Source organism: Notolepis coatsorum, assembly GCF_963971535.1.
Source record: "Notolepis coatsorum genome assembly, chromosome: 18".
Taxonomy (NCBI): Eukaryota; Metazoa; Chordata; class Actinopteri; order Aulopiformes; family Paralepididae; genus Notolepis; species Notolepis coatsorum.
The window spans coordinates 1995613-2009456 of NC_140182.1; the positions used below are offsets into that span (position 1 = coordinate 1995613).

Sequence of the window (13844 nt, forward strand, 5' to 3'; positions counted from 1 at the left end):
TCTAAACATATACATGAATTATTATTACTCAAACACATTATATATTATCTAAACATTAATTATGATTACTCTGGCACATTCTATAGAATATAAACATAAAAATGTATTATTACTCAGACACATTCTATAGTATCTAAACATATAAATGTATTATTCTTACTGAGGCACATTCTATAGTATATAAACCATTTATTTACCAAACAACAAAGTTGTTGAGGCTCTTCCAACTTTGATGAATTTCATGTTGGAATTAGTGGTCTGCAAGGGCCTTGAAATAAAGCCTGAGCCCTGCCCGAGCCCGTGAACTTCAGGCCCTGCCCGAAAATAAGCCCGACTGTAAATAATATTTTAAGCCCTTGCCCGCGTGAAAACCCGAAAAAAATTATTATTATTATTAAAATATAATTTTTTTTTGTATTTGTTTTAAATATTCGAAACACGGTTTTATATGAACGTAATAAATAAACAAAACTAAGAAGCATTTACATAGCCTGTTTCGCAATGCCGTCTCTCCCAGTGCTCGCTTATAGACTGACTCACACATCAGCCTCGTAAAACGTATTGAAGGCTATAGAATCTTCTTTGACACACACACACACACACACACACACACACACACACACACACACACACACACACACACACACACACGACACACAATAGCCTACTCAGTCAAACAAACAAACAGAAAACAGAAATCAGATTTCGAGCAGAGCAACGTAATGAAAAGCACAACAAAACAGGTAGCGAGTCCCAGCAAATAATAAACATCACTCACCACGACGTCAGCAACGCGTTGAACACCGTTAACAAAACTTCTCCAACCGGCTACATACATCCCAAGAACAAATTAAAACGTTCGCCAACTGGCTATATTCCAACACAACCAATCGAGTTGAACTTGTCCCCTGAGTTCTCCCTGCGCACTGCAGTAATTACATCCAAATGTTTCTCTGGCGCAAAAGAGAAAAAAATCTTAAAACGAAGGTTATCCTATAACCCTAGTTATATGAAGAAGAAAAAAAACACAACAAAAAAAAAAAAAAAAAAAAAACGGCGGTGCCCGGGCCCGGCCGAGCCCGAATTATTTATTAAAAAAAAAAGCCCTACCCAGCCCGAACCCGTCGGGCCTGGGCAAGGTTGCAGTGCACTAGTTGGAATCAAGATGTCAGCATCCAGGAAGTCTGGAAGTCTTGACAAATTGGACCATTTCTACAACTTCAAGGTGATTGTTTGACAAACAAGTAGCCAGAATTGTATGTTTTGGAACTACAGAATACCAGAAATCCTGGGTGGGAGGTTCGAAGGGTCAAAGTGGGCATAAAACAGGAGGGAAGACTGTCAGGTTTTAAACTGTGGGTAACAAACGGAGAAGGTAAAGACGACTTTGAACTGTTAAACAGTAATCCAGAACTATTTTATTGCACTGTAAAAAAAATATTTTATCTATTCTATTCTACTATTTTATTGCACTGCACTATTTGACTCTGTCTATTCTATCTTACTCTTTTTATTATTGTCTATTTAAAACTGAATCAAACCATAAACATGTGGCCTGTTGGGATGTTAGATCCTAATGTGAAAAACTGTGATTTTATATGTCTTTATGTGCTCATGTTATGCCTTTTGTCTTCTTTCTGTTGTGAAGCACTTTGAGCTGCAGTCTCTGTATGAAAGGTGCTATACAAATAAAGTGTATTATTATTATTATTATTATTATTATTATTATTATTATTATTATTATTATTATTATTATTATTATTATTATTATGACTTCCGCGGGCACAGCTGACCATGTGCCCCCTCCTGTGCCCAGGTCTGCAGGGCGGCAGGGTGTTCTTCAATGCGGTGAAGGAGGGCGACCTGGTGGTGCTGGCCAGCGACGACGAGCAGGACCGCGTGCTCTGGGTCCAGGCCCTGTACCGGGCCACCGGCCAGTCCTACAAGCCCGTCCCGCCGCTCCAGAACCAGACCAACGCCAACTGCAGGGCAGGCAACCAAAAGCCCGTGTCCCCAATCAGTACGTACCCTACTTACTGTGTGTGTGTGTGTCTGTGTGTCTCTGTGTGTCTCCGTGTGTGTGTGTGTGTGTGTGTGTGTGTGTGTGTGTGTGTGTGTGTGTGTGTGTGTGTGTGTGTGTGTCTGTGTGCCTGTGTGTGTGTGTGTGCCTGTGTGTGCCTGTGTGTGTGTGTGTGTATTTACAGAAAATAGATTGTCAGCATTAGAGAGAGACGAACACACGACAGGGGGACGCGGCAAATACTGCGGAGAGCAGCCCAGAGTGAACTGTGTGTGAGTGGGTTTAGTAATGGGAGCGCTGGAGAGGGACACACACACACACACACACACACACACACACACACACACACACACACACACACACACACACACACACACACACACCAGCGGGGGTCTAATGCCGCCGGTTAGGATGTGCTGGCGGAGCCACTGAGCGTGTGTGGCAACAGACACTTCCCTCCCATCAGTCCAAATGGAGGGGAGGCGCCGCACGGCCGCGCAGACGCTCTCTCTCACTGGGCCGTGTGCGCCCCCCCTCCCCCCCCCTCCCCCCTCCCCCCTCCCCCCCCCCCCCCCCCGCCCCCCGCGCCTCGTGCTCGCACGGCCCGCCTGACACCTTAAACACCGGTATTGTGACATTAACTGCACAGAGCGGAGGAGCGTGACGACGGAGCGCTCGGTGACTTTACACCGCCGGGCCCCTCTTCTTCTTCTTCTCTCTCTCTCTCTCTCTCCGCCGCTCTCTCTCTCGTTAGCGCTAATGGAACAGATCGAGTGCTCGATGACGAGAGGCGGTGACCCCTCTTTAACTGGGTGCGCTGCTGAGTGTCGCGGGCGGTGGTGGTCGGTGTGCGCTTCGTCTCGTCTGCTGCGCCTGATATAAACCCGCGCTGACGGGGGAACTCTGTTTTCCTATCGCCGCCATGCGGAGGTTAAATACATGGAATCACTACATGTGTAAACCTCGACTGTCTGCGAAGACGCGGTCTGTTGAATATGCCGTACAGTATACTGAGCAGGGCTTGATTGTCAAGGACAAGTAAAAAAAATGGTCGGACGAGCGTAATACAGCTTTAACTTGTCCGAACTTTGATGCCCTGAGGGAGTTTCGAACCCGGGTCTCCCGCGCCGCTGGCGACAGCACAGGCCGGTGCACCAAGAGGTGAACTCACTGCTTTGTAACGTGTCTATGTGTGTCTTTTGAGGGTGAGAGTGAGTTGAACCCACAGCACCGCTACTCGCCACAGTCACTTCACAACATGAGAGTGAGTTTAACCCACAGCACCGCTACTCGCCACAGTCACTTCACAACATGAGAGTGAGTTTAACCCACAGCACCGCTACTCGCCCCACAGTCACTTCACAACATGAGAGTGAGTTTAACCCACAGCACCGCTACTCGCCCCACAGTCACTTCACAACATGAGAGTGAGTTTAACCCACAGCACCGCTACTCGCCCCACAGTCACTTCACAACATGAGAGTGAGTTTAACCCACAGCACCGCTACTCGCCACAGTCACTTCACAACATGAGAGTGAGTTTAACCCACAGCACCGCTACTCGCCACAGTCACTTCACAACATGAGAGTGAGTTGAACCCACAGCACCGCTACTCGCCACAGTCACTTCACAACATGAGAGTGAGTTTAACCCACAGCACCGCTACTCACCACAGTCACTTCACAACATGAGAGTGAGTTTAACCCACAGCACCGCTACTCGCCCCACAGTCACTTCACAACATGAGAGTGAGTTTAACCCACAGCACCACTACTCGCCCCACAGTCACTTCACAACATGAGAGTGAGTTTAACCCACAGCACCGCTACTCGCCCCACAGTCACTTCACAACATGAGAGTGAGTTTAACCCACAGCACCGCTACTCGCCCCACAGTCACTTCACAACATGAGAGTGAGTTTAACCCACAGCACCGCTACTCGCCCCACAGTCACTTCACAACATGAGAGTGAGTTTAACCCACAGCACCGCTACTCGCCCCACAGTCACTTCACAACATGAGAGTGAGTTTAACCCACAGCACCGCTACTCGCCCCACAGTCACTTCACAACATGAGAGTGAGTTTAACCCACAGCACCGCTACTCACCACAGTCACTTCACACCATGAGAGTGAGTTTAACCCACAGCACCGCTACTTGCCCCACAGTCACTTCACACCATGAGAGTGAGTTTAACCCACAGCACCGCTACTCGCCACAGTCACTTCACAACATGAGAGTGAGTTTAACCCACAGCACCGCTACTCGCCACAGTCACTTCACAACATGAGAGTGAGTTTAACCCACAGCACCGCTACTCGCCCCACAGTCACTTCACAACATGAGAGTGAGTTTAACCCACAGCACCGCTACTCGCCACAGTCACTTCACAACATGAGAGTGAGTTTAACCCACAGCACCGCTACTCGCCCCACAGTCACTTCACAACATGAGAGTGAGTTTAACCCACAGCACCGCTACTCGCCCCACAGTCACTTCACAACATGAGAGTGAGTTTAACCCACAGCACCGCTACTCGCCACAGTCACTTCACAACATGAGAGTGAGTTTAACCCACAGCACCGCTACTCGCCCCACAGTCACTTCACAACATGAGAGTGAGTTTAACCCACAGCACCGCTACTCGCCCCACAGTCACTTCACAACATGAGAGTGAGTTTAACCCACAGCACCGCTACTCGCCCCACAGTCACTTCACAACATGAGAGTGAGTTTAACCCACAGCACCGCTACTCGCCCCACAGTCACTTCACAACATGAGAGTGAGTTTAACCCACAGCACCGCTACTCGCCACAGTCACTTCACACCATGAGAGTGAGTTTAACCCACAGCACCGCTACTCGCCCCACAGTCACTTCACAACATGAGAGTGAGTTTAACCCACAGCACCGCTACTCGCCACAGTCACTTCACAACATGAGAGTGAGTTTAACCCACAGCACCGCTACTCGCCCCACAGTCACTTCACAACATGAGAGTGAGTTTAACCCACAGCACCGCTACTCACCACAGTCACTTCACAACATGAGAGTGAGTTTAACCCACAGCACCGCTACTCGCCCCACAGTCACTTCACAACATGAGAGTGAGTTTAACCCACAGCACCGCTACTCGCCACAGTCACTTCACAACATGAGAGTGAGTTTAACCCACAGCACCGCTACTCGCCCCACAGTCACTTCACAACATGAGAGTGAGTTTAACCCACAGCACCGCTACTCGCCCCACAGTCACTTCACAACATGAGAGTGAGTTTAACCCACAGCACCGCTACTCGCCCCACAGTCACTTCACTACATGAGAGTGAGTTTAACCCACAGCACCGCTACTCGCCCCACAGTCACTTCACAACATGAGAGTGAGTTTAACCCACAGCACCGCTACTCGCCACAGTCACTTCACAACATGAGAGTGAGTTTAACCCACAGCACCGCTACTCGCCCCACAGTCACTTCACAACATGAGAGTGAGTTTAACCCACAGCACCGCTACTCGCCCCACAGTCACTTCACAACATGAGAGTGAGTTTAACCCACAGCACCGCTACTCGCCCACACTTCACAACATGAGAGTGAGTTTAACCCACAGCACCGCTACTCGCCCCACAGTCACTTCACAACATGAGAGTGAGTTTAACCCACAGCACCGCTACTCGCCCCACAGTCACTTCACAACATGAGAGTGAGTTTAACCCACAGCACCGCTACTCGCCCACACTTCACAACATGAGAGTGAGTTTAACCCACAGCACCGCTACTCGCCCCACAGTCACTTCACAACATGAGAGTGAGTTTAACCCACAGCACCGCTACTCGCCACAGTCACTTCACAACATGAGAGTGAGTTTAACCCAGAGCACCGCTACTCGCCACAGTCACTTCACAACATGAGAGTGAGTTTAACCCACAGCACCGCTACTCGCCACAGTCACTTCACAACATGAGAGTGAGTTTAACCCAGAGCACCGCTACAATACAGTACGGCTCAATACACACAATTGTTAAGGGGATGCAGACCAGAGAAAGACTTTCGTCTTGTTTACATCAGGTTCCCCCCGTTTGAACGCAGCGCTCTGTGACTAAGACGCTTCAAGGCGACGCGAGCCTCTCTCTCTCTCTCTCTCTCTCTCTCTCTCTCTCTCTCTCTCTCTCTCTCTCTCTCTCCGCGGCAAGCGGGCGCTCTTTGTTCGCGCCGCGCATCACGGCTACTCCGCGGACGCAGCGAGCACAAAGAGTAAGAGGCACCGGGGCGGGTATCGACCAGCGTGTGTGTGTGTGTGTGTGTGTGTGTTCTGGCGTGTGTTTATGCGTGTGTGTGTTTACGTGCGTGTCCGTCCGTGTGCTCGGTGACGATATTGTTCGGCCACTGACCTAGTGATGGACTATTGAAACGTGCGGTCACCATTTACACAGTGTAGTGATACTATTGATTACATGTCTCGTCTGTAAACACTCCCTGCATACTGTACCGTATATATCGTGTAGGATCCCAGGCCGCCTGCAGGGGGCGCACGTTACGGTGCCCTATACCAGTCAGCGCAGCGTCAGTGAAAGAGGCAGTGAAAGACTTTCATCTTTTCCATTCAACACTGGCTCTGGGCGACGACGGGAAATGTGCTCTTGAGTGCCTTTTCTGTTTGTTTTGGTGGCCTGACCGATGAAGCGAAAGGGAACGCGTGTGATTGGCGGAGCTACTTGTCGTTCAAAAGCCGAGCCCGCGAGCGAGGGGGGGGGGGGCTATTATAGGCGATCTCCGTGTCGTCGGAAGTTGACGGGACTCGTCGCGATGAGGATTGAGAAGTGTTGGTCTTCAGGCTTAGTGTGTGCCCGCTATTGGGGTGCGTAACACACACACACACACACACATACTATTGATTGACAGATTATCACGCACTGTCAATCATATTGATTGACAGTGCGGTTGTTGTTGGAGTGCCAACTTCTCCTCTATTACTTGGTCATTTATTTATTAAATTGTTTCAGAAAAGGGCGCTCTAGTAGCACACCATGTAACGCGCTTGCGGCCGACCCGGGTTCGATTCCCCGACCCGGCGTCCTTTGCCGAATGTCTTCCCCTGCTCTGTCTCCCGTTTCACCCTCACCTCATCTGTCGGTCATGTCTGACCAGGAAAAAGCGATAAACGCTCAAAAATAGGCCCTGTGGAGCATGTAGGTGATGGTCTCTCCAGGTGTGTGAGAGAGAGAGAGAGAGAGAGAGAGAGGAAGAATGGGAGACAGACGGGGAGAAGACATTCTGCAAAGGTCGACGGGTCCGGGAGTCGAACCCGGGACTGCCGTGTGGCGACGCAGCGCAGTACGTGGTGCGCTACTTGAGCGCCCCCGACGATAGACAATGTTAAAGCCCCATAGCCTTTAAATCCAATAGGTTCTTCACTGGTTCCGTCTGTTGAGAACGTGTTCTTTCACCGCAGAAGGTTCTAGAAGAGAACGGTCACCTCTCAGCGCTTGGCGTGTACATATACCGAGCGTGCTGCAGGCGAGGGACCCTCTCGCAAGGACTCGCTGCTAAGTAAGTAATTAACGTGGACGTTCAACACCGTTGTGCCCACATCACCACACTCTGGGTTCATTGTGCCCGCTCAGTGGAGCACTCGGTTTGGTAAACTTAAGATTTGAGTTGAGGTTCAGATGAGCCCGTCGCCAGGTGGGGACAGGCGGAGGAGGAGGAGGTCAAGGGAAGGCCGTCGAGGACGTGAACAGACTCTGACACGTCCATTGTCATCCTTTAACCCCGTCAGGCCCTAATTAAATTAACATTATCAACTTCAGAGGCCAGAGGGTGGGACCTATAAACACATTCACTGCCCAATAGCACTGTGAGGCTGGACAACAGGACCCATTGACTATGTAAATGTGCTCAAAAATAAAGAAACAAATAAACATATCTCTAACGTAGAGCTCTATGAATGAGTTCTCTAACGTAGAACGCAGAACGAGCTCTGAATAAGTTCTCTAACGTAGAGCTCTCTGAATAAGTTCTCTAAAGTAGAACGCAGAACGAGCTCTATGAATAAGTTCTCTAACGTAGAACGCAGAACGAGCTCTGAATAAGTTCTCTAACGTGGAACGCAGAACGAGCTCTGAATAAGTTCTCTAACGTAGAACGCAGAACGAGCTCTATGAATAAGTTCTCTAACGTAGAACGCAGAACGAGCTCTGAATAAGTTCTCTAACGTGGAACGCAGAACGAGCTCTGAATAAGTTCTCTAACGTGGAACGCAGAACGAGCTCTGAATAAGTTCTCTAACGTAGAACGCAGAACGAGCTCTGAATAAGTTCTCTAACGTAGAACGCAGAACGAGCTCTGAATGAGTTCTCTAATGTAGAACACAGAACGAGCTCTGAATGAGTTATCTAACGTAGAACGCAGAACGAGCTCTGAATGAGTTCTCTAACGTAGAACGAGCTCTGAATAAGTTCTCTAACGTAGAACGCAGCACGAGCTCTGAATGAGTTCTCTAACGTAGAACGCAGAACGAGCTCTGAATGAGTTCTCTAACGTAGAACGCAGAACGAGCTCTGAATGAGTTATCTAACGTAGAACGCAGAACGAGCTCTGAATGAGTTCTCTAACGTAGAACGCAGAACGAGCTCTGAATGAGTTCTCTAACGTGGAACACAGAACGAGCTCTGAATGAGTTATCTAACGTAGAGCGCAGAACGAGCTCTGAATGAGTTCTCTAACGTAGAACGCAGAACGAGCTCTGAATAAGTTCTCTAACGTAGAACGCAGAACGAGCTCTGAATAAGTTCTCTAACGTAGAGCGCAGAACGAGCTCTGAATAAGTTCTCTAACGCAGAACGAGCTCTGAATGAGTTCTCTAACGTAGAACGCAGAACGAGCTCTGAATGAGTTCTCTAACGTAGAGCACAGAACGAGCTCTGAATGAGTTCTCTAACGCGGAACGCAGAACGAGCTCTGAATGAGTTCTCTAACGTGGAACGCAGAACGAGCTCTGAATGAGTTCTCTAACGTAGAACGCAGAACGAGCTCTGAATAAGTTCTCTAACGTAGAACACAGAACGAGCTCTGAATGAGGGCCAGGCCTGTGCCCGTGGATGTGTAGTGGATGTGCCAGTGTGCCACGCTCCCCTGGCGCGCATCAGTCTCGCTTATGTCAATGTCCCTTGTCAGGTTTAGTTTGAAGAAGCAGGCGGTTGGTTTTACGACGAGGGGGTGATATTTCTGAGTGATGTCCAACCTGTCTGCTTATCTCAACCTTTCCTGTTTTCAATCACACCCTGACGTCTAGCAGAACAGCTGGGGACCCCTGTGTGTGTGTGTGTGTGTGTGTGTGTGTGTGTGTGTGTGTTGTGTGTGTGTGTGTGTGTGTGTGTGTGTGTGTGTGTGTGTGTGTGTGTGTGTGTGTGTGTGTGTGTGTGTGTGTGTGTGTGTGTGTGTGTGTGTGTGTGTGTGTGTGTGTGTGTGTGTGTGTGTGTGTGTGTGTGTGTGAGAGATTTTTGTCAGGGCATACAGTGAAATGCGGGTGGTCATGCCCGCAGCGATTGTGCAATAATACAAGTAATAAGAATAAGATATTTGTGCAATAATACAAGTAATAAGAATAATAAGACATAACAAGACCCGAGAGAGAGCATTGTGTGTGTGCGCACATGCAGGGTTGTGTGTGTGTGTGTGTGTGTGCACATGCAGGGTTGTGTGTGTGTGTGTGTGTGCCCGTTTGTTTGTGGGTCCTTGCTTATTCAGGCACGCGTTCGCCGCCCACGAAGTTTCTCTCGGGTCATGTCTGCGCGTCGTGCGAGTGTGTTGTGTGACGAGACCCTTCAGCCCAGACCTGGTCCGGCGGTTGGCCCCTGTCCGCCCACGTCTCGTCTCCCCAGCTGTCCATCAGCGCCGGCCGGGCAGCGACCAGACCACGCTCCAGCAGGCGGTCAGATCAAACCACCTGGGTGTACCTGAGATGTTCGCCAGCGCTCCACGCCGCTCTCTCTCTCTCCTCCTCTCTCTCTCTCTCTCTCCTCTCTCTCTCTCCTCTCTCTCTCTCTCTCTCTCTCTCTCTCTCTCTCTCTCTCTCTCCTCTCTCTCTCCTCTCTCTCTCTCTCTCTCTCTCTCTCTCTCTCTCTCTCTCTCTAACCTGTCATCGTCGGCGAGGCCCGAGCCGCCTCTCAAGAGGACGTGTCACATAGATGTGACTGGCGCCGTGATGCTACCAATGGAGCCTAAAGACGGAGGACATGGAGAGATTAAGTGCTGACCCCCCCCCACCCCACCCCCCACCCCCCCCCCACCCCACCCCGCCCCACCCCCACTGCAACATCTCATCCATCCATCCATCCATGTACCTCGCCAACCATGTCCAAAGTATTGTTCCGATATTGACGGGATACCTCTTAAGCCGGGGACAATAGACCAAACACATGCTCGTGTGTACATTGTGTGTGTGTGTGTGTGTGTGTGTGTGTGTGTGTGTGTGTGTGTGTGTGTGTGTGTGTGTGTGTGTGTGTGTGTGTGTGTGTGTGTGTGTGTGTGTGTGTGTGTGTGTGTGTGTGTGTGTGTGTGTGTGTGTGTGTACGTGCATGATCACACCGCTAAACAACTACCTTATCCAGTTTAGATGGGGTTCTAATTACAAGAGGCTGTTTTTTGTGTTTTTCATTTTACACAGACAAAGACACCGTGTATGAAACGTATACAGCCTCTAGTTCTCTTTTTATATATATATATATGTTTTGGTAGATATTTTATTGTTTTTTTCCAAGTTTCTTGCCCAGCAGGGGGCGCACATTTAGTGCTTGAATGCCCACATCCACTTCAATGTTAGCATTAATATCGCCTAATCTATGTTTTAAATTATGGTCAAACCCGCCCCGTCGCTTATCAAAGACCTATTTCCAGTCAACATTGTCGAATCAGATTGTTTTTTTATCGGTTCATTTCCGTTTCATAGCATTTAGAAAAACCCTCGTTTTCACGAAAAAAAAGAGGATTCCATGATAATCGCCCCGTACTGTAATATTCTAGAACGTTGTCATTTGTCGGCCTATTATGAATAGTTTTCAAATAAACGCTAGATTATCGATAGTATATGTGTACGTGTGCACGCTAGTGCCGCGCACTGAAAATCGATTCTATCAGTTCCTGATCGCTCTTAGAGTCAAACAGCCATATCACAAAAAAAAGAAAAAGCTTATATCTCCGTGAAAACGGGTTTGATTATCCTAATACTGGTAAAATAGATTCCTTACCTGAGATCAGATGGTATCCAAATGAATTATTCCAATTCCTGATCGCCATTCCGAAAATCGATCCTTTTATTGATCCACCGTGTATACTGTACAACACATAATCCCCGCTGCTCTGAGGGTCCAGAATGAAGCTGATCGACTCCGGTTACATGAGTGAGAAGTAAAATGTGGATGCCAGGTTTTTTTTTTCTCATGCCTTTTCATTGAGTCCATTCCAAAAGGGTGAATTACCATCTGGGAGACGATAGGGGGCGCTTTTTTCACATCTGAGCGCCTGGAATGGCTGATTTACCAACGGTAGACTCGGTTGATGAAATATGAATTCAGATCGCTATTAAATAAAAAAAACGAGAAAAAACGAATATTCTCGTTATGGGCATTCAACCCGCGGGGGGTAAACCCGAGAAAACTCGGGTTGGGCATCCAAAGTGTTAACGTAGACCACAGGATGAGGCGATGAATGAGTTATCGAACGTCTCTTAAAGGAAAACTCCAACATTTTGGGAAATTAGCTTATTTGCCATCTACCCTGGAGTTAGACAAGAAGATACATACCATTTTTCTTCTCTGTGCATGCAGTAGGAGTAGGAAGACGCGCACCGTTAGCCTAGCTTAGCGTCAGTCACTGGAAGTAGGTTCCTCCATTAGCCTAGTTCCCAACGTCTTCCTACTCCTACTGCATGCACAGAGAAGAACAAGGTATGTGTCTTCTTGTCTAACTCCAGGGTAGACGGCAAATAAGCTAATTTCCCAAAATGTTGGAGTTTTCCTTTAAGTCCTCAATGAATGAGTTATCTAACGTCTCTTAAGTTCTCTATGAATAAATCCTCTAACGTCAACTACCTTCTACAGTCAGACATCGTTCTAATTACAAGAGGCTGTTCTTTTGTGTTCTTTTTTTTTTACGTGTACAAAACTTAATACAGACGCGTACAAATGAAAAACCCTCAAGTCACTGAATACAGAATCACTCGGCTCACTTTCCTTTAAATATATTATGTGCGCGTTTGCGCAACGTGTCAGCGGGGGGGGGGGGCACACAAAGAAAACACATCTACTCCCACGTCTAGACGAACTCTATCACACGGACACTGGCGCGCGTGCACACACACACACACACACACACACACACACACACACACACACACACACACACACACACACACACACAGTGCCCTCCCCCTCCCCCCCTCCTCTCGAGATAATAGCTGGAAGTTGTTAGTTGACACGGATCAACATCCCTCCTCCTCCTGCTGCTGCCCCTTCAATCAATACTGTCCCCCCCTCCCTCCCCCCCCCCTCTTATTATCAGCCTTAATCTATATCTTCTTTGTCTCGTTTTCTTTAGAGCCGCCTCCCTCTCTCTCTCTCCTCTGTGCCTTTTCTACAGATTGCATTAAGGACACCCCCGAGTTTTTTTTTTTAGTTAACAAATGTGTAAAAAAAAAAATAAAGAAAAGAATGACCTACATCGGAATTATAAAAAAGAAAGGAGGCCGGCGGAGCCAAGGGGCAATGAGAGAGGGAGAAGAGAGGAGTGTAAAGAAAGGGTGATGACAGGGAGAGAGAAAAGAGAGAGAGTGTGTCGGTCGATTCCCGAGTTGATTGTGGGGATTGCACTTCTGATGCCTCTTAATTCTTTACCTTTAACAAAAGGGAGGGAGGGGGGGGGGGGGCGGGTGCTGATGGGGAGGAGAGAGAGAGAGAGCGAGCGCTGGCGGGCAGAAAGGGGCACCGGGCTTTTCTCCGTCGTACGCTGGTGCACGTGAGGGGGGGGGGGTGTAGTGGTGGTGGGCAGGACCCAAGTGGCTAGCGTTGATGAAAATAATAATAAATAAAAAAACACTGCGGCTAATGCTCGTCTCGCTGGGTCTGGTACTGGGGGCCGCGGGCGTGCGAGGCGTGGAGGGGCGAGCGAGGGGCATTCTTCTTCTTCTTCTTCTGTGGATCTCTTCGTCTTTTGTGCGTCATGCTAAGAAACTTCCCTGCCCCACATGTATTCCTGCAACAAGGAATTAGAGAATGGTGTTAGGCTTTTCAGTGTGTGTGTGTGTGTGTGTGTGTGTGTGTGGGGGGGGGGGGGGGGAGTGTGTGTGTGTGCATCTGAAAGGACTGGAAATGAACTGGTGAGTTTGTGCATCTTTTTCCCTCCTTTTTATTGCTTTTGCTTTTCATGTTTATTCTCTTCTCTTCACCGTCTCTGACCCGGCCTTGTGGCCTCATCACCACAGCCTGTTTAAGCTCCTACCGTACTGCGTGTGTGTGTGTGTGTGTGTGTGTGTGTGCGTGTGTGTGTGTGTGTGTGTGCGCGTGTGTGTCAGTTGTGCGTAGTGTGTGTGCGTCTCGGGCGTATCACGCGAGCACTTTACTTCTCCACATGCCACTCTCCACGCCTCTCTCTCTCTCTCTCTCTCTCTCTCAGTCTCTCGCTCTCTCTCTCTCTCTCTCGCGCGTCCTTTCCTTTACAATCAGAATAACTTTTATTGTCATTGTATTACACACAGAGGGAAATGAAGGCGCGCACCGCCCAGGCGAAGCCTTCGATATACAAATACAGATGTATACAGGAGGACA

General features: G+C 48.7%; 1 protein-coding gene across 1 annotated transcript in view; it reads left to right on the forward strand.

Annotated features, from left to right (window-relative positions):
• The window catches only part of cadps2 (Ca++-dependent secretion activator 2), a gene marked incomplete at its 3' end in the record, with an annotated part of 521480 nt that overhangs the window by 376347 nt on the left and 131289 nt on the right, over positions 1–13844 (forward strand). The window contains 1 exon segment of the mRNA XM_084334474.1: positions 1817–2020. Within this exon segment, the coding sequence (XP_084190600.1) occupies positions 1817–2020 (204 nt within the window).